The 27,416-nt window shown below is 38.2% G+C and overlaps 1 protein-coding gene across 1 annotated transcript; it reads right to left on the bottom strand.

Annotated features, from left to right (window-relative positions):
* Positions 1-576: 576 nt before the first annotated feature.
* On the bottom strand, positions 577-25,762 carry tm6sf2b (transmembrane 6 superfamily member 2b). The gene is made up of 11 exons (XM_051694001.1): positions 25,730-25,762; positions 25,408-25,558; positions 22,153-22,256; positions 13,006-13,103; positions 12,807-12,910; positions 11,129-11,211; positions 10,845-10,969; positions 10,645-10,746; positions 10,306-10,398; positions 4,942-5,061; positions 577-2,492 (listed from the first exon to the last, which is right to left on the bottom strand). The coding sequence occupies exons 2-11, from the start codon at positions 25,491-25,493 to the stop codon at positions 2,283-2,285; spliced, it is 1,125 nt and encodes a 374-aa protein (XP_051549961.1). The 5' UTR covers positions 25,494-25,558; positions 25,730-25,762; the 3' UTR covers positions 577-2,282.
* Between the last annotated feature and the right edge of the window lie 1,654 nt (positions 25,763-27,416).

Here is a 27,416-nt window from a genome sequence, read left to right as displayed (position 1 = left end):
ATATCTAAAACAGACATCTCGGAGTGGTTGGCTACGGTACGTGTGATATCTGAGTTGATATTGATACATTTAAATTATTTTATTATGCTAGAACAAAGACATCCAGTGTGATATGAGAGATGAGAAACCAGCGCAGCTAGGAAATGGCTATACCTGGGACAACGTTCATTTAGAAAGTTTAGTGGTCATTATACAAAAATATTTGACCACAAATTGGTGTGATTTACCAATGAGATTCAAGTATTCTTGAAACTTCCCCTCATTTAAGGTCTTCTCCATGTCTTCTAGGCTTTCTCATGTATAGATTGCTGTACAAATTCCACTGGAACTGCTTTTGAAGGGAGGATTTGATTTGGAACATGCAACACAAATAGCACAATGTTTGTGTGTGCAAGCAGAAAGCACATTGCTCCTCATCAGCATGAAAAGCTGCTGAGCAAGAGCGTCTTTTAAGGTTAGAAGTGGTACAACTCAACCCTGCTGACTTGATCATGTACAAAATATCCCACTCATGAAGATCTTAGAGAATAATTATGTATTACCCAAAACCTTCCAAAACACAAACTCAAGAAAGTTTTGACATTTATTAAATTTTTTTATGTAACTATCACATTTGTTTGGGAAAGACAGAACTTGGGAGTCAAGAAAGCAAACTGGAATTGCCACAGATCACATTTTCACAGTTGAGGACAGAGGGCAAATAAACTGCACATTGTTAAAGGTCTTGTTGTATACTGTGGTTTAATGATCTCTGCCTCATGCAATTTAGTGTTGTTTTTCTCATGAAGAATTTAGTAATAGCCAAATCTCTGGCAACTGACACACTAATACATTTAGAAGTTGAGGTCCTGTAACCTATGTGATTACCAAATTAACAGGATTTCATGTAAATCTAAAAGTCTCAGGCTCTTAAATTGAATATTTAGTGCTTTGACACTAAAACTAAATCTTGACATGTGTTTTTTTGGACTGAGAATCTGATGAAACATGGCAGTATTAAAGGTATAATTCACCCAAATATTAAAATTCTGTCATCAATTACTCATTCTGATGTAATTTCCCTATCAGACTGATGAATGTGGCTACAGTAGGTCAAAACTTCTTCTGCCAAAATCAGTCTGTGCTTACCGAAATTCAAACCACTTCCCCCAGTGGCCAAAGCTGGATGTGTTGAAGGTATAGGCACATGTGAGCTTCAGTTTCCGCATTAAATGTCCACAGAGTGGCGCCAAAAGTGAGTTGTCTTCTTTGGTGTTCCAGGAAAGAAATGAATCAATGGTATGATGAGGAGGAGGGCATGGTCAGGCCGTGAGGACGCTAGAGCGAGACACACAAAGCTGTGTGTTTGCGTCTTTGTTTGTTTTGCAGTTTATGTTATGTTTGAGTTCAGTTTGTTATTAAAGTTTTATGTTAACCATTCAGCTGGTCCCCACCTCCTCCTTGCCCATCTTAAGAACCTTGTTACACTGGTGCCGAAACCCGGGAAGGAGGAGGGATGCGCTGTTTTAGAGTCTTCACCACTGCCGTCCACCAGGGGACGGAGGAGTCACTGCCGGGAGCCGGAGGAACCACTGCCATCCGCCAGGAAGCGGAGGAGTCATTGCCATCCGCCAGGGGATGGAGGACTCACTGCTGTCCACCAGGGGAGGAGCGGCTGTCATCTGCCAGGGGGCGGAGGAGTGGCTGAGGACCAGGCGACAGCGTGTCCGGGGACCAGCGAGACATTTTTTCTCTCTCTCTCTCCTCTCTCTCTCTCCCCTTGCTCTTTCCCTCTCCCCTCTCCCTCCCCTCGTCTCTCCCAGGGTCCAAAGAGGTGGGGAAGACATGCCGGCAGAAGGACGGCCGGAAGGGCAACACCTCCCCTCCAGGAAGGGAGGGGAGTACGTCAAGCCGGAGGTTTCCTCGGCCAGAATCGGGTTGTGGAGGAGTGTGACAAGGAGGAGGGCATGGCCAGGCTGTGAGGACGCACGCCCGGCGCTGAATTGTCCTAATCAACTGGGAGGGGGATAAGGACGAGCCGGAAATGCCAGTTAGAGAGAGAGAGAGAGACGCACAAAGCTGTGAATGTGCATCTTTGTTTGTTTTGCATGTCATGTTTGAGTTCAGTTTGTTATTAAAGTTTTACGTTGATTGTTCAGCTGGTTCCCGCCTCCTCCTTGCCCATCTTAAGAACCTTGTTACAAATGGTTTGGTAAATAATGGCAGAATTTTCATTTATGGGTGAACTACCCTTTTCAAGTCAGTGTTTTTAAGAGTATGCAGTGTTTATCAGTTTGGTTGATTTAGCTTAATTTCTTCTCATGGTTGGTTTGGCCAACAGGTGCGATGGAAAGGAAGTAGTCTGGCCCTCGTTTGCAGCGTAAGGCGAGCAGTACAGGACCCACGGCATACAGCAAATTGAGGAGGAGGACGGGCACCAGGGCCGCGGTAGGAATTCTGTACATTTCTGCAGTGCGTGGATGCAGAGAAGCTCCGATATGTGACCACTGGCACTATGGTGGATCAGACAGAGTTAAAATGTTATTTCTTTGCAATGTTGGTTGCATGCTGTTAAATACTATTTTCAGTTCTAAGTGTTTAACTTTGGCATGTAACTTAAAGGTGCACTAAGTAATTTTTTCCTCATTAAAAAAGTTTAACTCCTAAAGACATTAATGGTAATTTTGCAATATATGTAGGAAATCATGACCACTCACATTAAAATGAAGACTCCAGTTAAATCAGTAACCTTATAAAAGCTGTTTTATTCTACATGGAGAGGGTCCGTACATGGGGGCTGCCATGTTAGAATCACATGACCAGCCGAATACTACCCGCTTAATCTCAGTAACCGTCCTGTTATTTGGCACTTTCACTCATTGATTAAATTAATAATGGCTGACTGTGAATACTACATTTATACGATGGCATCTGAAACTTAAAACTATTGATTTTAAAGGATGGTGCATCCAAGCTGCTAGGTGTCAGTGTAAGTCCAAGATGACACAAAGACAAAAGTTACTTAGTGCACCTTTAAAAAATTTAAAGGAAAAATCTAGTTTAATACGACACCTTTGTGAAGTTAAATGAAGGGAACACAATAAGAATACAGTCAAGACTTTAAAATGTATTATTAGGAACCCCTGCTAATGGCTGAGTAGAGATGAATAGGCAGCAATGACATCCTCTTAGCTTTGAGGTGGCGTTACATTAATTAATATCTAGAGTATGAGATCTAAAATGAAGCCCACAGAGAAACTACAGTGAAGTCCTGTTCTACTGGAGGTCTTTGATTAGAAATGCTGACTGCTCAGGCCTCATACTGAGAGTTAAAGGAGTGCTAGATGGGCTTGTTCAGAACAAGGGCTTTGAACGTAGTACAGTTTAATGGTCTCTTTCGTATATGTGAATATATGGGTGAATCTCATGAATATTGTCAAGAACATTTTCAGGTCATATTTCACCCCTACATCAAAAGAAAGAAATATGAAATTATACATTGATTAACCCTTTAAGCTCTGATGTTTTTTTTTTGTTTTTTTTAAAGATTTCCTGTTTCAGTGGCATACCCAAAATTGAAGGCTTATAACTCAACAAAACAAAAACAAAAACATGGAAGGGTCAAGTGTTTGGTATCATTTTAAAGAAAAATGTAAAAAAATTATGATATAGATTATGATAAATTATGAGACTCTGAAGTCTATGAAACTGCTGAAAAATCTGAAAAAACTTGTTTTCTTATTTTCTGATTTTACATTATATATCTCAGGGTGTAAATTAGGTAGCTCCAAAAAAACTGCTTTTGTTTTGTTGGTACTGTTGATACTGCTGATACTACAAAGCAATAAAAAATGATAGCATACAAAAGCCTCTAGCAAACAAATAAAACATAATAATTGTACATAAAATCTAATTACACATGCAAATACAACAATAACTAAAGGTATGCTCTCTCTCCAAAGCATGCAGGTATGAGTAACAAAATCTCCTTCAGTTCCATTCCATGCCATTTAAGTCATCATTGAGTTTGTGTCATGTACTTGGCGCCATCGCCTGGTTGTCATATGCAATTAGAGTGAACGATCCTCTCTGCCCATATTTGGATGACTTCCAAATGATTATAATCAGATTATCATTACTGTTATATGGATATTGTTATTTAATTACAGTAAACAATACTGCCATATGACTTTTTTTTACTTTAAATTCACCTAAATATATGCAGTTCAACAAATACTACCATGTTGTATCTATTCTTTACAATTTAAATAATTTATATCTGTTTTTTTGTTTTTCATTACAGTAATGAGAATTGGTGAGAAATGTGGTTAAAACTATCATAATAATATCACAATGCAAACAGTCTTAATGGTCCCAAAAATAGGCTTTATATACAGTACAGTATATATATATATAGATAGATAGATAGATAGATAGATATACATGCACTGAACAAAAATATAAACGCAACATGTAAAGTGTTGGTCCCATGTTTCATGAGCTGAAATAAAAGATTCCAGAAATTTTCCATACGCATTGATTAGATTAGATTAGATTAGGGCCTAATGAATTTATTTCAATTGACTGATTTCCTTAAATGAACTGTAACTCAGTAAAATCTTTGAAATTGTTGCATGTTGCATTTATATTTTTGTTCAGTATATATATATATATATATATATATATATATATATATATATATATATATATATATAATTATTTTAAAAAATATTTATAAAGAATTCTATTATATATTAATTATATAAATTATATTTTATATACAATGAGAAATTATATAAAATTATTTATCATTATTTATTAAGTTGCTTAGCAAAATTTCAGATTTCATTGATAATTTCTTGCTTTGCAGCATCTGCAGAGCTTCAAATTGCAAGATCTCACAAATATACAGTATGGATTTGAAACAATATTGGATTTGTTTGTAAATTTTCCGTGCCTCACCTGTAAAATTGCACCTGCAAAATATATGGTCCAATCCAGCATCCAGGTGCAGCCAGGTGTACACAACCCATATGCAAATGAACCCAGCATTGGAAGCGCATGGAATAAGAGGAGCAACATCTGTGGCATAGACGACATCATAATACAAGTATTATTTGTACCTGTGTGTCAACAGTACCAGCCCTGCCAGTACACACCAATGCTCTGATTGCAAATGAATGCGGTCCAACTCATTTATGCTCAAGGGCACCATTGCTGTTGCAACTCATGTACTCTGTCTGAATACAGATCAGGCTGTCTGTATAGAGTTCACCTCATCATTCACACATTATTGTGGTATAATCAAAAGCACAAACATATGGACATATTACGTGTGATTAGGGAGTAAACAATTGCTTTTTGTGTTGCAAATGTAGATTCTTGTTATCACCTTCAATAAAACTGAAGGCCTGAAGGCAAATGCTAAACTCTTTCTCTCTCACACATACACACACACATACGCACACACAGTGATAATAATAAATATAAAATAGTTTCACTTGCACTTTAACTCAGCACCAGCATTGCACAAATGTAGAATTTGAGAATTGGCTCCTCTTCAGTTCATGAGTTGGACACCCCATAGTATGTTGAATTGACAATTTAATTGTAATGGCAAACAGATGAATTTACTCAATTGCAATAAAAAGAAATTCCAACACGATTACAAAACAGACAAATTTCATTAGTCTAACACAAGTTTTGTGACAGAACTTTAATAATTAAATCATTTTGACCAATTATGCCTATTCATTTATAATTATTCCTATTATGCCCATTAATTTATAATTATTTAAGTATTATTAATTTAATATATAATAATTATTTATTAATTTATAATAATTACAATTTATTTATAATTTATGAATTTCCCTATTAATTTAATTTATCCCCTGATATGAAGAATATTTTTAAACTGATTATTAGGCATGTTTATTTAATCAAAATACATTTTCATTTTGCCATACAGCACCAGAAAATGTTCATCACATAGTTTTCCGATAACGTTCAGATAAAATATGTATTGACATCAAAGTTTTATTTATATTTTTTTAGAATATTGTGAGTAATATAAATATAGAAATATCTCTCTAATGTAACATACTGAAAAATGAAATGTATTATTAAAAACTAAATTTCTTTAAATTTCATTCCCTTTTAACTCTACTTCCTTAAAGGAATGTTCAATACGAGTTAAAGAGATAGTTCACCCAAAAATGAAAATTCTCTCATCATTTACTCACCCTCATGCCATCCCAGATGTTTATGACTTTCTTTCTTCTGCAGAACATAAATTAAGATTTTTTGAAGAATATCTCAGTTCTGTAGGTCCATACAATGCAAGTGAATGGGTGCCAAAAATTTGACGGCGCAGAAAGCACATAAAGACAGCATAAAAGTAACCCATACGACTCCAGTGGTTAAATCAATGTTATCAGAAGTGATATGATAGGTGTGGGTGAGAAACAGATCAATATTTAAGTCCTTTTTTGGTAGAAATTATTTTACCTGCCCAGTAGGGGGCAATATGCATGCAGAATGCGAATCACCAAAAACACAAGAAGAAGAATGTGATAGTGAACGTTTACAGTGGAGATTGACTGAAGATTGCTTCTGAAGACATTGATTTAAACACTGGAGTCTTATGGATTATTTTATGCTGAATTATGTGATTTTTTAATTCTTCTAAAAATCTTTATTTGTGTTCTGCAGAAGAGAGAAAGTCATACACATCTGGGATGGCATGAGGGTGAGTAAATTATTTGGGTGAGCTATTCCTTTAAGCTCAATCAACAGCATTTGTGACATCATTTTGATTTCCACAAAAAAATAATTTAGACTTGTCCTTTTAAAAGAAAAAAAAATCACAGTTACAGTAAGGCACTTACAATGGAAGTAAATGGTGCATTTACAGTCCATATACGTTAAAATACACACTTTTTCAAAAGTAAAGCCACAAGACGTCAACATTATACGTGTTAACATGATTTTAGTGTCAGAAAATCAGGGATTTGTTACATCATATATGACAATGAAGTTCTAATATTGGATATAACTTTATACAAATAAGGTTTTTAAGCGATTCGGTCAAAATCATTTTAACATGTATAATGTTTACGTGAATAATGGAACATTCCTTTAAATTCAAACTCGATTTACACCTCTGCATTCTGTGTGCTACCAGTAACTGAATTGAATTTCAAAGGGTATTCGCAATTACATTTTTTATTTCGCACAACCTCACTCAGTACGCATAAACATTCTCACCAACTCTATGAGCACAAACACATTATGTGATCGAACCGTGTCTCTGGGCTCTGTTCAAACATACGTGCTGTTGTACCCTGATTTCTTATCAAACACATTACCACTCATGTCACACACTCTCCCTGACACTCTCTCCTTGTTGAGAGTTGATGGAGGGGCTCAGCCAGGACTCATGGGTGAGATTAGCTTATCAAGTTCTCACAGCACATCTCCAGCCTGATCGATAGGCTGCTATTGTGCCTGGGCTCCAGATAGAACAAGGCCTTTTGATAACCTATTGACCAAACTAAGACCCCAATCCAAACAAAAACAAAGGTACCTTCGCTGTAGGTTGTCACAGTGGAGAAAGAAATTCTTTAACTAACCAAGGTGACAAGAAGCCACCCAGAGTTGGAATTCCAATTATTAAGTGCTAATGATGAGTAATGCCTATCTAGCAAGTACCGTATAGCAGTTTTGGGGAGTAAATAACTAAACTAAAAGTACTGACTACTAACTTTACTACATTTTTTAGTAGCGTGACAACGGTTTTTAATAAACTGTAGTTTTTCCATTAACAAGCTACTTTTTCCAACATGTAGCGTTGACAAAATGATACATCGCCATTTATCAGTTATAATTGAGCTACAGAGTGTTTTTGCGTAGCCGAGCTGAGCTACAGTATTCATCTGTCAGTCCAAATATACATGACACAGTGCATAATCGAATATTCAAAAGAACGACGTCAGCTACGGAAGTACTGGTAATACAAGTCTTTCAGAGCAAGCACAAAATGCAGAGGCCAGTTGCCATACGATTATCGTGTAAACATGCTGGACAAAGTCGAGCTACAATAGCATTATCTTGGTCTGTTAGTCCGACTTCACAAAAATATTAATGGTACAATTTCGGTAAATGGACTAAAGTGTTCACATGATGTTTTAAAAAGACTCTATCACCTTCCATCACAATATGTAGATCTGAAATGTAGACTGTGCTCTTACGTATTTTAGCCCTCAAACATGTGCTCGTCCATAGACATTCAGTCCAATTTTCAATTCATGCACCACCTACATTGTTTCATCGAATATTTCGGCCTCTGAGTGGACTAGAAGCTCATTGTAGGTGTCATTAGAAAGCTGAGATCATCCCCTTTGATGATGTATAACATTTTATCCCTAATAGTCAATAAAAATGTTCCGATGATTTGTTTAGCATGCTTTTCCTGGTGGATGGCATATTTTGTTTGGACATCTAAGATATAACATTGGACTAGTCACATAATCAAGCTCACAGACAAGTAAAAAATGGTAAATGTTTTAGAAAACTCTGTAAGGTAAAGGCAGATATAAAGTTTTTGGCTATTTGGGGCTTACAGCAGCAGTGATCAGCGCATTTGATTGGCGGGTTTGTATTTGATGTCTTACAGAAATCATATTTTACTCATTTTTTCCAAATGTGGTATTAGTACAACAAAATAAACTGTATAGTTACATTCCTGAGAATGAGAGCTTTCATTTGATATATGATATGTGATAAAGTGTTATGTGCAATACTTTTATATTCATATGAATATTTCTACCACATTACCTCTATGTGGCGCTAATTTGCAAAGCGGATGTTTCCAGCCCTAATTTTGTTATTTTATGTAACACAAATACAAAAGTGATGGTGTTTTATGAAAATATCAGATTCTAAGCTTTCAAATGATACCTCATATGCTTGAGTTATGTATCCAAGAACTTATTTTGCGATATAGCGCCCCCCTCCATAAAGTTTAAGGGGTTTTAAGTCCAATTGAAATCGATCTTTTAAAGTGCATTAACAATTTTATTTATTGAAAACACTCTCCTAATGTTCTCTCTTATACAGTATGTAGCATTCGGAAGTCCGATTTATTTATAATTAAAGGAATATTCTGGATTCAATACAAGTTAAGCAAAATCAACAGCATTTGTGGAATAATATTGATTACCATAAACATTACTTTCAATTTGTCTCTCTATTTCTTAAAAAAAAAAAAAAGCAAAAATCTGGGTTACAGTGAGGCACTTTCTGTACATTGGAAGTGAATGGGGCAAATCTGCTTTTTAACTACAAATGTTCGCTTCCATACATCTCTGTGACGTGCGCTCATGAGAGGGATGATGTAAGCTTGTTGATAAGGTCACGTGTCACGTGGAGTCAGGAAGCGCGTCATTGTTTACATTGTTTGTTTTTTTTATTATTATTTGGAAATGATTTTTAATTTTATTTTATATTGTTTTGAAATTGTTTTGGACTGTTTTGGTTTGTGAATGGCTCTGTGCTCTGTGTAAGTTTCTCTTGTAAACAATGACGCGCTTCCTGCCTCCTCCTCCACGTGACGCATGACCTTACCAACGAGCTTACGTCATCCCTCTCATGAGTGCACATCACAGAGATGTATGGAAGCGAACATTTGTAGTTCAAAAGTATATAAGTATTGTTTTGTTTCTCAAAATAATCAATCGTTTGGGTTCAGAAGAACTTTATTTGTCGACTGGAGTCATGTGGATTATTTTGATGCACCCTAAATATGCATTTTGGACCATCAAAAAAATGGAGTACATTCACTTGCATTGATTAAAGGAGGAGGCCTGAAATGAAATCCTAAAAGTCTTAAATTCTGTTTTGATGAAGAAAGAAACTCAGATACATCTTGGATGGCCTGAGGGTGAGTAAATTATCAGCAAATTTTCATTTTTGAGTGAACTATTCCTTTAAATAGCGTCAATGTATTTAGATTCTTCTTGTTAATAGCTTGTGTAGCTAATTACTTAAAAAAAAAGAAAAAAAGAATTGACTGTAATCAAACTACTTTAAATTGTGAGTAGCTTGTAGTTTGAGAAGCTACAGTTTCAAAGTAGCTTTCCTAACACTGCCGCACAGTCATTTAAAGAAGGTTAATAAATTTAAGCCTATATTAAGAAGCAGAGTATGCTTGGGGGTTTGCTCTTGGCATCTGCCTGAATGCATTTGTCTGAAACTAAATGAATGTGATTACTTTGAGAGCTTTAGGTTAGTACTCTGTGGTAGGTTATATGAATATGCGCTCACCATAACTTTGGGGAACCCCACAGGATCCTTCAAATATGGTTCATACTCTGTCACATATTTGTTGAGGATATCCAGCGGGCAATCAAGAACTGCCTGCGTGGAGGGAGAGGATATCACAGACCCATACTAGATTCACCAATCTTTAAGTAGGTTTTGAGCTAGTAACCAAACATATCCTGCTGACAAGACCAGCTTAGACGAACATGGTTGACAATGGAATTCTTCCTGGTTAAGCTATTTAAGAAGCCAGCATCCTATATTGGGCACCAGACACAATTCAAAACACAGCCTATGCTGGTCTTTTTAACAAGTTATGGTAAAGACAAAGTCTGAACTTACCAATCCTCTAAAGATAGTGAAAGCCATGGCAGCTACAAGGTAAATTACTAACAGCAGATCCAGGGGGCGCCAGAATAAAGATTTTTTCTGCTCACGTTCTGCCTGATAGACACAACAGAAATGGATTAATACAATTTTATACTGTAAAAGAACTACTAAACATTTGAAACTAGGTCAGTGGTGTAAATGTGGTTCTTTACCTTGGATGCACCTACAAGAGGCATATCCCTCGGTCTGGAGAAAAGGGACACCGTTCCCCATATGGGCACTAGCAAGAAGGGCATGTTGAGCCAGAAGGCAGGACGGATCTCTGAACCATATTTACCTGCAATTAAATATGCCATAGGAAAAGAAAATGCATTCAAGAAGTGTCTTATGTAATGATTGGTACTTGTTCAGAATATGGAGAGGATTAAGTTAATTTTATGGCAGTATGTGCTGCCTAGATGCAGCAAAAGCATATTCCCTGGTAAAATTGACTTACCAACCACTATTCCTGGTACAAACACTACCATGTTGGCACACAATGATCCAGCCCAAAAGAGCCCCAATGTGCGGTATTGTTGCCTGCCATGATAGGACACACTAATTTGACACGGACAGGAACATCCACCTCCTTTTAAACATAACAGTAAGAACTGACTCGTACTTTTTATGTGAAGTGTCACCTTAAAATGGAATGGTTCACCCAAAAATGAATTCTGTCAGTATTTCCTCACCCTGTGTACAATACTAATATATATATATATATATATATATATATATATATATATATATATATATATATATATACATATTTTTTTTTCATCCCCCAAAATTCATGTTGTTCTTGCCCATAATTCAAGAATGGCACATCCTGTTCACCTTAGTTATGTTGGCTTGACAAAGCCAACATACTGTTATTCTACAAACTTGGTTAAAAGGTTTTTTTTAAATCCCTAAACCAAGACCAAACTTTCCCTTAAAAAATCGAGAGTTAATGGCAAATTTGCAGCAAACTTGCAGTAAATTGTTCATTGTTGCTGAAGGTTTGCTGCAGGTTCACCACTACTGGTGAAGAGCTGCAAACTTCTGGCAAACATTTGTGGTGAATCACAAGCTCATTTGCATGTAAAAATAATGAGTGGCAAATTTGTTTGCGGCCAGATTGCCAGAACTCTAGATTTTTTGTAAGGGTTCTAACTCTAACACCTCCAAGAGCTTTCAGCTCTTCTACATCCACCAAACTTTGTACAGACCTTCAGACTGTTCTGACTTATGGCCTTCGCTCAGAGCCAAAAAGAAGTTTGAAACAGCTGAGCAACGGTTTGCGAACATTCAGACACCGGCTAAGCCACTGTGAGAGGCGTTTGGAGGAGCAATATAAAATATGAGGATACACAAGTAAAACCTTAACTAATGAGACATTGAAATGTTTTATCAACGACTTAATGCTTTATTCTATGAGTGGAATTCACAGGAGATCAGTAAAAGAAGCTGTTTTAACCACTCGATGATGATTTAAAGTAATGTATATACAGTAGATAATGTGTAATTTGTAATGTTACATTTTGCATTCATGGCACTAATACGCTAACACGCTATACGCGGCCATAACATGCGCCAGTTACACTCTGGTTATTGTAATTTATGATGACACTGATCCTACTGCTGAGATGGGTGTATAAAAGAGTGTTAATGAGCAGAATGCGTAGAAAAGAATATTGATAAGAGACATAACTTACTTTGGGCAGATGTGTGAATGGCTTTCAGCTCAAGACGTCACATGAGTGAAGCAGCATATCAAACAACAGAGTAAATGGGCACTTACAGTAGGAGTAATTGAGTAGATCTGATTCTTTTTGTAGACTAATTAAACAAAAAAATCACAGAGCATGTTCTTGGAAAATATCTCTATGCGAATAATCGTTCAGATGTAGGTAGTTAGCATCAGTTCACTAAAAAAATCTGCACGCCATTGTAAAACACACTCAAACTCAAACAAACTCAAAAACACCTTTGTTTTGGCCAGATTTTGTTCAAAGTGAAATCACACCCTTTCATTCTTCAATTTCGAATAAACTAGTGTTCATTTTTGGGTGAACGATTCCTCTGACATATTTACAGCTCAGACTTTTATCAGAGTACATAGAGTAAATAACTCAAGTACACATAAAACTAACCAGTTTGACATGCGGTGCACAAGTAGCAGGTAGATGATGAAGTGTACAATACCATCCCAATAGCACATCATGATAGCATAGGATGTACCAAGATACGGCTCACCCTGGAGAACCAAGAAAGCAAGAAGGTTCAGAGATCAGCAGGATGAGACCAGCGATCAATAACATCAACTCGACTTTCTCCTCACATCATACTGACCGTTTTCTGGTAGAACTCCATGAACCCTGAAGCAAAGCCATCATATTCCAAAGCACTTGTAAGGTCAATGACACACGTGAAGGAAAACTCTGCAAAAACTGGGCAAGAAAAGTCATAACGGATATGCAATCATGCTCAAGTCTTTTGTTTTTTTGCAGTTCATTTAAAGTATCGTTTTTGACATGTATGCATGGCCGTCACCATAGCAAAGCTGAGGGATCTTGTATCATCCAGTGGGTTGTATCAAGGGATTTATTTTGCAGTAATGAAAAGCTGACTGTTCATTGTCCCACTTATTACACATTTACCAACCAAATAAATAAATAGACATTAAATATTGATCCAAGTTGATATTATGTTATTATGTGAGAAGAAAGTGACAGCGGAATGCTATGAGAGCAGTAAAACTATCAGTTAAGGAGACCTGAGACAACAGTAAAAAAATACACAAAATATTTGACCTTACAATGATGTGATTGACCAATCAGAATATTCCAGGAAGCCATGTAATAATTGGTTACAATCTTGTATTGCAAATGGCAAAGTACATTCTTTGCACACGCCAAGGCTTAATGTATTTTACAATTAGCTTGTGGCACTTTCTGCACTTTAAAACATGTGTTCATGTTAACTGGACTGCAACTGAACAATAGTGTATTTTTCCTCATAAAATGACAAGACAGCTCTTGGCTATGATAAAAGAATAATTTTCAATCACTTTGTTCAACTTTAATTGCAGGCTTAACAAGACAAGGCATCTCTCCACCATGGGATTATGAGCTTGGCTTTATTGGCGTTTTCGAAATGCTGAATTAAAATGTTTTGGGCTTTAGCTCTAAGCCACTGAGGCTGATGTGCTGTGCAAAGAAAAGCCTCTATAATAAGATGTTGCAGCACTCAACAGCCCTATCAAGAGTTAACTACCTTTATTCTCACTCTCTATATTAAAAGGATTTCACTCTTTCCAGCTATTGATTTCTGGCAAGGTGGATGGGGATAATGATGTCTGCAAGCTGAGGTGTGAATAAGAAATTTATATTTGGAGCAATTCGTTGAGTTTTTTTTCTGGTTTAGTGCACAGATGTGCCAAAAGGGCACTTTGTGGAGATAGAGAATACCCATGGTGGCATTTCCTTAGCGTCTGGGTGACAAATAATGAGTGGCAGGGGACACGAAGAAGGACAATTCTTAAGCATGGAGGCAAAAAATAATGAGTGTAAATGTCATCGCTGAAAGCTTTTGTCCGTGGGATTTAACAATCTTCTTTGCAAGGCAGTTTGTCCGTGGAACTGAAAGAAGTTTTAGGAAGTTTTAGAAGTCTTTGTTTAAAGGAATGTTCCAGGTTAAGCTCAATACAACACTGACAGCATTTGTGGCATAATGTCGATTTCCTCAAAAATCATTTCAACTCATCACTAACCCTAAACTTCCTTTATTTAAAAAATCAAATAAAATATGCAAAAACCATAGTTAAAATAAGGCACTTGAAATGGAAGTAAATGGGGCCAAAATACACAGTTTCAAAAGTATAGCCACAAGAAGTAAACATACAGTAGGTGTTAATATGGTTAGCGTGGTAAAATCGCTTACTAACCCTATATGTGTAAAAATAATTTTGTCTTGTCCCTCAGTTATTTTACAATTAAAAAGTGAGCAAAAATCCAGGTTACAGTAGCACTTACAAATTGTAATGTTTATGAACAAATATGAACATTAATGAACTGGCCCCATTCAATGGAACTTAAAATATACACTATTTCAAAAGTATAACCACAAGTCTTATACGTATTAACAGGATTTTAGTTTGATAAAATCAATAACTGGGATTACAGAGCTAACCGCCTTTGCGTTGTCATGACAACAAAGATATAATATTGTATATAACTTTACAGAGATAAGGTTAGAAAACTATTTTATTATAGTATAATTATATTAACACGTATGTTTATGTCTGGTGGCTATACTTTTGAAACAGTATATTTTGGCCCTATTCACCTCTATTGTATGTGCCATACTTAACATGTGATTTTGCTGGGTTTTTAAATAAATGTTCGACGAGTCAAAATTATTTTTAATCAATATTGAGCCAGACTGATCTCACAGTGAAATCAGAAACAGTATGTTGAGATTTCTTTAGTTAAAATCGGTCTGTGCTTACCGATATTCGAAACACTGCCCCCAGTGGCCAAAGTGGTAAGTGTTGTTGGGCATATGGAAACGTGTGAGCTCCATTTTCTGGGTAAAATTTCCACGGAGGGGCGCCAAAGGCAAATTGTGAAGAGAGTTGGAACCCACTTTATATTAGGTGGCCTTAACTACTATGTGCTTATCCATTTGAAACAATGTACTTATTATGTACAAAACATTGTTTTCAGCTGTACAGGATGTAATTAAGTCAACAGAAATGCATATTTTATAAACTGCAACTCCCAACCCAAACCCCAAACTTAAACCTAACCATCAGTGAAGTAAAAATGTAACGTTAGAGGGAAAAGGGCAACCTCCGGATCGCGCTCGTCACTAATTATGCGAACGTGATTTGAACATTCCTTTAAAGTGTAAGAAATGGTTAGTATAAAAGTAAAGACTGGTGTAGAGGTGCACCGATACCAATTTTTGAAGTACCTAGTTTTGGGTATCAGCCAATACCGAGTACTGATATGAGTAGTTTTGTGTTTGTAAACGTATGCCATTCTATATGCATTTGATATCTTAATATTGCCAATATTACCATTTTCAGTAATTAAAAATGACAATTCAGGACTGTTTTAATAAGGTATAGCTTACCTTTAAAAGTATCCAAGCTAACGCGTACATGTTATTTATGCTTTATCGTTGTTATTTTACCAATATTGTTCTGTACATTCACTGAGAGGACAGTGCAGCTTTATTATTAAATGATTGTTCTCGATTTGTTGTGTTGAGCCTGACTGAGTTAGACATCTGTTCAATTGCTTTATACTGTGTTATTGGGCTGAAATAAAGTGACAGACAGTAGTAACTCCTATCACTTTTTCCAGCTTCATCTTTATACGTAGCATATGATTTTTTTGAAGTTGCTGTGTTTATGGCAACAATGATCGTCTGGCACGAGCAGAGCCATTCTGAAAGTTGAGCCTTCAAGGTTAGCATAGAATAGCGTAATGCTAGACAAGTGTTTCCCAACCTTTTTTCAGTCACGGCACCCTCTGAGAACTTACAAATTGAGGGGGGCTGTTGGGTTAATAAAACTCATAATACTAATACATCCAAAGTTAAATATGCATTTCTCTCTTCTGTGGAACACAAAAGGAGATGTTAGGCAGAATGTTAGTCCTAGTCATTATTCACTTTTATTCATCTTTTTTTCCATACAATGAAATTGAATGGTAACTGAGACAATCAGTTCCCCTTCGGACCAACGGGCACGCAGTCGCTGGCTTCTAGACAGGGCCGCGACTGCGTTGGCACATCAACTGCCTCGAGTTGCTGGCAATATTGCTCGCCCTGCGGAGGCTTTTGCCGTTGATCCGGGGCAAGTATGTGTTGGTCCAGACGGACAACATAGCGACAGTAGCATATATAAATCGGCAAGGTGGCTTATGCTCACGTCGCATGTCGCAACTTGCCCGCTGAGTTGCGACATGGAGTCAGCGGCGACTGAGGTCGCTGCGGGCCACTCGCATCCCGGGCAACCTCAACGCCACAGCGGACGCGCTGTCATGGCAGGTGACACTCAGGGGAGAGTGGAGACTCCACCCCCAGGTGGTCCAGCTGATTTGGAGTCGGTTCAGCAAAGCACAAGTAGACCTATTTGCCTCATGAGAAACCTCCCACTGCCCACTCTGGTATTCTCCGACGGGGGCCCCCCTTGGCCCAGATGTGCTGGCACACAGCTGGCCCCGGGGGCTGCGCAAGTATGCGTTCCCCCCAGTGAGCTTACTTGCACAGACCCTGTGCAAGTTCAGGGAGGACAAGGAGCAGGTCACCCTCGTGGCCCCATATTGGCCCACCCAGACTTGGTTCTCAGACCTCATGCTCCTCGCGACAGCCCCTCCCTGGCGAATTCCCCTGAGGATGGACCTTCTTTCTCAGGGACGGGGATCCATCTGGCACCCGCACCCAGTCCTCTGGAACCTCCACGTCTGGCCCTTGGACGGGACATGGAAGACCTAAATGGCCTACCACCAGCAGTGGTAGACACAATCACTCAGGCCAGAGCTCGCTTCACAAGGCAGCTTTATACCCTGAAGTGCCGTTGGTTCGTGAATTGGTGTTCTTTCCGAGCTGAAGACCCTCAAAGATGCGCAGTCGGGTCAGTGCTTTCCTTCCTGCAGGAGAGGCTGGAGGAACGGCTGTCCCCCTTCACCTTGAAGGTGTACGTGGCCGCCATAGCGGCACACCACGATACAGTGGACAGTAAGTCCTTAGGGAAGCACAACCTGATCATCAGGTTCCTGAGAGGCACCCAGAGGCTGAATCCTCCTAGGCCACACCTGCTCCCCTCATGGGATCTCTCCATGGTCCTCCTGGGACTTCGCGGAGCCCCCTTTGAGCCTCTAGAGTCAGTCAAGTTGAAAGCCCTCTCCTTGAAGACGGCCCTTCTGATTGCGCTCACCTCCATCAAGAGGGTCGGGGACCTGCAAGCATACTCTGTCAGCGATACCTGCCTGGAGTATGGTCTGTGTAATCCTGAGACCCCGGCCGGGCTATGTGCCCAAGGTTCCCACAACCCCCTTCAGGGATCAGGTGGTGAACCTGCAAGTGCTGCCTCAGGAGGAGGCAGACACAGCCCTGTCGATGCTGTGTCGGGTGCATACTTTGCGCATCTACTTGGATCGCACGCAGAGCTTTAGATGCTCTGAGCAGCTCTTTGTCTGCTTTGGGGGACAGCAGAAAGGAAAAGCTGTCTCCAAACATAGGCTTGCTCACTGGATCGTGGATGCCATTGCTATTCCCTTCGGGAATACGAGCACACTCCACAAGGAGTCTGGCATCCTTGTGGGCGCTGGCCCATGGCACCTCTCTAGCAGACATCTGCAGGGCAGCGGGCTGGGCGACAATCTCCGGGTTGAGCCGTTTCGTCCCATGTTCTGTCAGGTATGAACAGGTAAGTTCGGGAATATGGACAGCTGGCCGGGTGTATCGCTTGCGTATAGCGCCTTTCCCCTCCAAAGAGGCGAAGATGTGCGCTTCTTTTCCCATGCGAGTTCACGAACCCGTGAACCCTGGATGTCCTTCCTCCCTAGCCCTGTGGCTCGCGAATTCAGCAGAGGAATTCACAGCCGGAATCAGTACATGTGCTAATATGCCCTTACTGAGGTAGGTGCTCCACAGGTGCTGGTTACTCCGGTAACCCCCTGTGATGTATTTTCCGCAGTACGGTCTCCCTGTCGGCAGACCTGCGTCTCCCTTCGACAGAGCCCTCTCTGTCCCGGTCGCCATGTTTGTAGAGCTCCTCCCCTTTCAGGCAGGACCTACCTCTTCCATGTGTGGCTCTGAGCCCACATGACGTGCTTGCCACATGTTACCTCCCCTCCGGGCAGGATGTGGTCTCCACGGGGTCTTTTCCCCCTGAAATAATAGGATAGGAAAAGAACACCTTCCCCGGTGCATAAATTGAGCGTTAAAATGGCCCCAGCCGAATAACTGAATACTCTGTGGAGAGAAAACATAGAGAGAAAAGGCTGCGGCCTGCTTCCATACTTGATATGTCTCTTCCCCCCCCAGGGATGTGTGGAACTATACAACGTTTTTTTGGGGCGTTGGGGGAGGCTACGTGCAGACCGGTGCACTTGCTACTACACACGCAGCAGCTTGCTTGAACCTGCACCGGCAGTCCACGTAACATGGTTCAGCTAGTTGTGCCATTTTGTACAGGGACCCCTAGTGTCACTACATCGACACAACGTCGAGTGAGTGACAGAAGGGGAACATCTCGGTTACTGTCGTAACCTCCATTCCCTGATGGAGGGAACGAGATGTTGTATCCCCCCTGCCACAACGCTGTACTACCCACTGAAATGGCCAGGACCCTGTCTCGGCTCCTCAGCACAAAACCTGAATGAGTGGTTGCGAGCCAGCTCCTTTTATACCCGTATGTACTGGGGAGTGGCATGCAAATTCCACTCGCCAATTCTCACTGGCCTTTTCTCAAAGATCTGAGGTGTTCGGGGCTCTCAAGAGCGACCCCTAGTGTCACTACATCGACACAAAGTCTCGTTCCCTCCATCAGGGAACGGAGGTTATGACAGTAGCCGAGACGTTTGCCTAACATCTCCTATTAAGTTCCACGGATGAAAGCCATATGTGTTTGCAAAAACATGAAGGTGATTAAGTGATGACAGAGTTTTCATTTTGGGGTCAACTGTACCTTTAAGTGTGGTGTTATCCCTTTAATAAGTCAATGCTCTCCAGTTTAAAGTTGACAAAATACACAGACATTTAACAGATAAAATCCTGAAAGAGGGAACCTTGCTACTAAATCAGTTATGTTTATTGAAAATAGATAATATGTATAAGAAAGATAGATAGATAGATAAGATGATATTTTGCATATTATGCATGTACAGTACTGTACAAATTCTTAGGCACATAAGATGTTTCACAATAGCATTTGTCTTAAGATGGTTATTTATATCTTCAGCTTTAGTGTGTCAAAAGGAAATATAAATGCTAGACTCCCAAACATTAATTTTGCAAATAGAAAAGATTAGAATTGAAGAACAGGGAGCCCTGCAACAGATGTCATGGCCCCCACAAAGCCCCCCACTGAACATCGTGTTAGTCTGGGATTACATAAAGAGACAGAAGCAATTAAGACAGCCTATATAGATAGAAGAACTGTGGTGAATTCTGCAAGAAGCTTGGAACATCCTATCTGTCAACAACCAAGAAAAACTGTGTCCAGGTGTACCTAGGAGAATTGGTGCTGTTTTAAAGGCAAAGGTGGTCACACAGAATATTGATTTAGCTTTTTTATGTTTACTGGACTTTGTATGACATTAAGTGATAAATGAAAACTATTTATGGCATTATTTTTGAAGACATCCTCACTATGCAACATTTTTCACAAGTGCCTAAAACTTTTGCACAGTACTGTATATTATTAATAATACAGATTTTATTTTATGTAAATCGTTAAACAGGCCTTGTTATTAAAATGACTAATTCACAAGGCAGAAAAAATACCTGTACAGGTTAGATGTATCATGTCTTTAACAGGATGATGAAGTAGTCTAAAGCGTTTCTCTTCAATCATCTTTTTTTAATACTTGAAGGATTTTTCACATGGCACTCCTGATCTCGCCAGACGGCACCCCTGATGTCGCCAGATGGCACCCCTGATTGAAAAACGCTGCCCTAGACATTCTATGTCGCAAGGAGACAAGAGGCCTTTCTTTTTGAATGGATGTCTATGGAGAAGATGCTTCACGATGTTGAATGAACTGCTTTTTGTAAGGAAACAGTTCATCACTTAATGAATTGACTGCCTGTCTGCTAATCTTAAACATGATTTACACTTAATAATCTGTTTGGTGTAAACTATGAGTTTCATATGAAATGAAAACTCACGCATTAGTTTTAAATGATTTCTTTCTTAACTTTCTTGTCTTTTATTTGGAATTATCCGTTAAAAAAATCCTGGATGACTGGCAAGCGCTTGTGAATGCGAGCTCTTGCACCACACGCACGGGAGGGAGAAAGAGAGAGAATGCGCGTGCACGTGAGAGAATCCACATTAATCAGGTATAGATGGATTTAAAAAAAAAACTGATGTTCTAGATTTAAATGGTTTAAACATGAAAATGTTCTCATGTTTTCAAACTGGTCTTAGAAGCACTATGCATACATGTGGAACCACATCATTATATTAATGTACTCCTACTTGGAAATAGGAAAAGATGACACCAATACTGAGTACGAGTATTTACCCCTCAGTATCGGCCCAAAACGAGTACTACAGAGTAGTACTACGCATCTCTAGACTGGTGTGTTATTGTATACATTCGTTCAAATACTTTTCATGTATCCAATTTCATGGTTGGATTGCCAGACTAGATAATGTAAACTGCCATGTTTCCATCATCTACAGGTATCTGATTGACAGCCTCGTAGATATGACGGCTTAAAGAGTAAAGCTGCTTGGCGTCTGCTGAGCACAGATACCCAGTCTGATAGTGACAGATCTCCCTCATTTCTCCCTTTCTCTGCAGTGCAGACCCATTTAATGTTTCCTCCATCACAGCAGGTAAAATTATATTGTTCCACGCTGTGTGCCATGACATTGTCATACGTAATAACACCACTTTGTAATAACACCACTAACACAATTTCAGCAATACAATGCAATAGGAGAAGCTAAGATATTTCTATTGGGTTCATAGCGTGAGGGTGGGAAGACATAAAAATAAGAAACACACTTTAACTGACTTGTCCCAATAAAATGGCAGTTTTGTCTTTTCACTGAAATGTATAGCAAAATAGGCTTGAGCCGGATCTGGCAGCATTTCAGGAGAGAGTTCGGCCCACATACCACATGGAATTACAGTCCAAAATTGGCCGAAATTTGACCAGACTCACAACAGAAAGCGGACAAAATTCAGCCATAACTTTCCTGTGTCCACCGTATCCCCAGAAAGCAGCCGTTACTGGACCACAACTACACCAGAATTAAAACTGCACTCAGAAGTTAGCCATACCACAGCCAAACACATGCCAAAGTTTTATTTGTGTTCATATTGAATGAATGACCAAGGAAATTGAATATGTTTTTGAGCAGGGATTAAAAGCGTAAGGTTTTAATACTGGTTAGTTCTAAGCAGAAATGCTATTTTTTCCAGTTCCAGCATTTCGCTTAATATTAAATAAATCACCAAAAATTATTAGAATGTTGTATACAACTAGCCATCTAAAATCAATTAATAAATCTCTCTATCCTGTACTGCAAGCACACACTGTGTCATGTTTTAACTAAATGGCTTTACTTTGTTCCTGTTTTCAGTAACATTCTACAAAAAATTCTGTTCGTTTTTGTTTTCATTCCTTAAACCATTTCTAGTCCCTGTTTTTGAGACTTGTTCCTTATTTATTTGAGTGTCCAAATGTAATATGGTATGGGGGTATTATGAGAATAAAAAAATTGTTAATGTCAGTTTCAGTTCATACCATAGAATAAAGGGTCTTTCGGAGGATTGTAGCGAGTAGCAAGGTAGACCAAGAGAAACACTGCCGCAAGAACAGCCACTCCAATTTCCAGAATAACCACTGGCCTGCATGTAGAAAAACAAAAACGTACTGTATTAACTTTTAGTTTAGTGTAAATCACAACAGAAACACATTAAAATACTTAGTGCAGTATCAAACACACCATTAACAATAGAAAGCAAAAGTTTTAATTCTAACAAAACTAATAGTAATTTTGAAACAAATGTATAAAATCATGACCACTCATGTGAGATGAAGAGTTCAGTCACATCAGTAAGCCTATAAAAGCTCTTTTATTCTACATGGAGCAGGGGTGCCTCATGGGGTCAGCTACATTATCATCACATGACCAACTGAATACTCACTTAATCTCAGTAACTGCCCTGTTATTGGACACTTTTATTCATGGATAAAAGTAATCCTTGTTTCCTACTGTTCATAGTGAATTTCTACAATGGCATTTGTAACTGAAAACTACTGTGTTTAAATGATGCAGCATCCAGGCCACTAGGTGTCAGTGTAAGCCATACTTCAACAAACTTCAAAACATTACTGAACATACCTTTATTTTTCATTAATGTGTACAACTCAAAATATTAATTATAAGGTGAACTTAGAGTGATACATAGAGTAAAAGAAAGAATTCTTGGCTTAAAAATCAAGTACAGAACTGAGGTTGTGAGGAATACCCATAAACCCTTGTGCTTGAATAATTTAAGCATGTTTGTTTGGTAATAAGGAACTTATTGGGGCATTTAATTAGCTGTTATTAAGATATCATAGAGATTTCTGCACTTTTTAGTATTATTGATGTTGTTTTACTGTAATTAGTTGTGTCACCATTAGGGTCATTAGTGTTTCCTTTGGTGAATTCTGTTCAACACGTAGTTTTATTGCACATGTGAATGTGTGTAGCTGAAGTACAGCATTATCTGCATTTCTTTGGGGAATCCTTAGTAATTATTGTCTTTTGAGCCAATTAAATTCGGAAGAAACAATAATATTAAAGTTAATTTAAAACAACGTGCCATTAGTTGTTAAATCTTACTCGTTGAGTTGATACATTTGTGTATATCTAAAAAAGTTTGTCTAGTAACACTGACATACAATGACCATAAGTTGAATTTACTTAAAAATCGTGATGCAAAAATGCTACATATATATATATTAAGTAAATCCACCACATAATTGTTTTTCAGCTGTTTTTTAGGCAGCATACTTAATGTTTTCAGCATAATTCTTTTCTGATACATTTTTTACAAAATTCACAATCACTCTCAACCTATGTGTAAGTAAGCATGCTCTTCCTTGTCTTGAATATGTGAACAGAGTTGAATGGGCTGGCAGAGAGAACTAATTATTCCAACACCCAGAGCACCAGCAGCAAAAATTTGAGACATGCCCTGTTTCCAGATCCAGAAGGTGCTTCTGAATATAGTGGAGGTGCTCTGTATAAAGTGGAGACGTATCATATTACACATTGTTTAAATGCTACTAAATCAACGTAAAGAAAATATTTTGAAATCTACAAACATTTATTGCTTCGTTTTTTCTGTGCATGATCTGTCGCTGAAAATGACAGCAAAATGCTGTGCCTGCAAATTAGTACATACTGATTTGCAAAATCATACACGTTTATTAGTTTTGATGCAGGGATTTTGTGTTCGCTGGGATTCAAGGAAATCTGCTTTGCCAATATACAGGCTTACATAGCCTATTCAGCTGAGCAGAGGTGTCCCAACCCGATCTCATGGAAATTCGTACATAATTTACGAGTTGGCTATTTCGTATGGTCTCGCACAATGTTGTTCGCGTAAACGTACGACATCATCACGTGCAGATTCCCAGATGTCAAATGTGGACGTAAGCGTGAGTTTACTGAAAAGGTTTCCTTACAGACTTAGTAGCACTAAACTGCACACGGAGCCTCATGAATGGACACGGAGTGGCTGTATCACACAATTCGTTAAGCAGAATATCGCACAACAGATAGTTACCAAAAATTGTTTTAGAAGAGGAGAGAGGGCGTGCACTCACATGCATGGTAGATGGCAGATTAAGTATAACATTAGGCAGAATATTTCCAATTTGTGCAAGTATACAGTAAATCTCTGGGGGGGTATGGTATACGGGGTCACATCTATTATCTGGCAACCCTGAACATATTAAACGCTTGTGGAGGCGCGTTAGGTCCTAGGGATCTAATAAATAAAAAAAACGTTCAGGATCAGTTTGCCCTGGTCTGCAATTGAGGGTGCTCCAACATTGATTTGAGGGTGCTTAGCACCCTCAAGCACCCCCGTAGAACCAGGCCTGAGAGCACCACATGAGAGTTGATACAGCCCCTAGCCAAGACTGTGGCTTCATAGAACTGTATATGAATAAATACTGGCATGGAGATATCAAAATATTTTGATTAATTCTGACTTGAATTCTCTTGGTTGCAAGAAAGATGCTGATTAGTTTTTAATGTGTTGACCTGTTTGATAGTTTTTTTGTGAGAAGTCTGGTAAAAGATATTCACACATTGTGGTGTATATTTTTCTTTGCTTGTACTGGATTTAATTTCCTACATCATGTAAATGCTGGAATGATGTAAACCTAATATTTTTTTTTTCCTCAGGTTCTAATGTATAAAGTAATAATATACACACTGTTTTTCCTGTTATTAAAGGCAGTAGCTAGAGTCTAGAGTAAATCAATTACTCCTTTTTTCCTCTCACTTGTCAGAGTAATAACCAAAATGCCTTAAATCAATATGAAGCGATTGCTCAGTCATCAATCATATACGCTTTCACTGCCCTCAGGTGGAAGAGAAAGAGAAACAAAGCAAACTTGAACATGCACAAGTCTGTGAAAATTCTTCTTAATGTAAATTTGTCTTCCATAGTCTACATTTATCAGGTCTGCAGTAACTTTGCTTTTCAAATGTGGCTTCTGAAAATGTGCCCTTTTTTGAAGCAAGTGTTAAGGTGAAAGGTACACGTACCATTTGCATTTATGTCTTTAGCAAACACTTTCATCCAAAGTGACTCACAGTACACTTTTTATGTTTCCATGCATTCCTTAGGAATCAAACCCAAGACACCATGCTTTACCAGTTGAGCTAATGGAACAGTTACATGTAACATTTGCCTGCGGTTAAATGTCCTCATGTAGAAAGATTTTTGTTATATAAATGTTAATAATAGCCTAATAAATTACAAGAATACTCACTCTTGAAATGCAGGAACATTGTTCATGGTATAAAGGACACCAAGAGCCGTCAGGGAAAATAGAAAAACACATATTTCTTGCGCCATGATGTTCTGTTGGAAAACTAAAACTGTATATCAGTTATTCAGTCCAAGGGTCCACAGTTGAGGATCTGCAAGTTGTTAGAAATTTTTAGAGTAAGATCTACTTAAAATATATGCATAATTAAATTCTATTTATCAGTATTAAACGACTAAATATGCAATCACACCTGAAAGTCTCAAGGACTTTGCAAGTAAATAAATATTGCCTGTATTCCAGGCCAGAATAAACTTCTACTTACCCTCTCCAAAAATTGTTTGTGACCCAATTTACAATAGACCTGTGAGGGCTGCATTACTGTAGGAGAAGAATCAAGCCAAACAAAGGTGCTTTTGAAAAAATACATAATTTCATTTGGTCATACATTTACATAATCGTGTTTACTTTTGGTCTAATTTTCAAAGGCATGTGTGCCAAAAAGTAAGCTCTACCAAAGCCGGGACATGAAAAGAGGCTTTTGTGTGTTTGTGATTCTGTATAAGCTCAGGAATGTGAGCTGCTCTGGGAATTAAGGGCTTTCTAAAATTATATGACATATTGTTGGGTTACAAACATTTGCTAGAGATTACTAAATTATTGTAGGACCTATACTACTACTTCTATCATTTCAGTACCTATAACCCATAATTAAAGGGATAGTTCACCCAAAAATGACAATTCTGTAATCATTTACTCAACTTCATGCCATCCCAGATGGCTGAAGCCATTCTGCTGAACACAAATGAAGAGTTTTAGAAGAATATTTCAGCTCTGTAGGTCCTCACAATGCAAGTGAATGGTGACCCAAATTTTGAAGCGCCAAAAGCATCTAAAGGCAGCAGTAATCCATAAGACTCCAGTGGTTAAATCTATATTTTCAGAAGCGATATGATCAATAGGGGCAATAGTTATAGGGTAAAATTTGTCAACATATGCAAATACTTTTGAGACAGCAAGATGCATTTTTTTTTTTTTTTTTTTTTTTTTTTTGAGTAACAAATTAAGATAATGCTTATTCAAAATAACCACTTCAGGAAAGGGTGAACCATTTCATGCTAATTTCAATCACATTTGGTATTTCATTATATATAAGGCAGGCTGATTAATCAACCAATATCTGGCCATTTTGCGATTATCTGCATCGCCCGATAACAGTGTTCGGTTTGCCGATTAACAGAAGTGTTAAGTTTCCCTTGTGTGAATTCCAAAATATTTTGTTTAATGGATAGTCAACATTTTCTGTTTTCAAGGTTTTTTTTTATTTTCAAGTTTATGCAAATTTGAGTAAATATAGCATAAAATAAGTTTTTGTTTCAGATTTGATGTTGTTAAATAGTAATATGTTTATTGGCATTTATATATCGGCCATCCTGCTCTCTAGATATCGGTATCAGCATCGGCAATTGAAAAACCCATATCGGTTGACCACTATTCATGACATCTCAAATATTCTAGAAACAAATTAATCTGTATTATGTTGAAGGTGCACTAAGTAATTTTTTCCTCATTAAAAAAGTTTCACTTCTAAAGAACTGAACAATAAAAAAGCTGTTTTTTTTTTATATGGTGAGGGTCCACACATGGGGTCTGCCATGTTAGAATCACATGACCAGCCGAATACTACTCTCTTAATCTTAGTAACCGCCCTGTTTATACAGTACATACACTTTCACTAAAATTCAATAAGTTAATGCAGGAAAGAACGCAAGTCAGTGTTTCTATTCTTCGCCTTGCACACATAAATTCGCCAAACCCAATTACGCCTGGACATAGTGCATACTTGCACGAAAATACCAAAACTTCCTGCCCATTCCCATTTACTTTGAACATATGACTTATCGCATGGCGCTTAGCACTAGTGCTCTTAAAATAGGGCCCAATGTGTTTTATGGGCAACAAGGTTTTTTTTTTGTTTTTTTTTTTACCCCAAATACTGTTGAACAATTATT

This window comes from Myxocyprinus asiaticus, chromosome 49, assembly GCF_019703515.2.
Source record: "Myxocyprinus asiaticus isolate MX2 ecotype Aquarium Trade chromosome 49, UBuf_Myxa_2, whole genome shotgun sequence".
Lineage (NCBI taxonomy): Eukaryota > Metazoa > Chordata > Actinopteri > Cypriniformes > Catostomidae > Myxocyprinus > Myxocyprinus asiaticus.
This window is presented reverse-complemented; position numbering and strand designations above follow the sequence as displayed.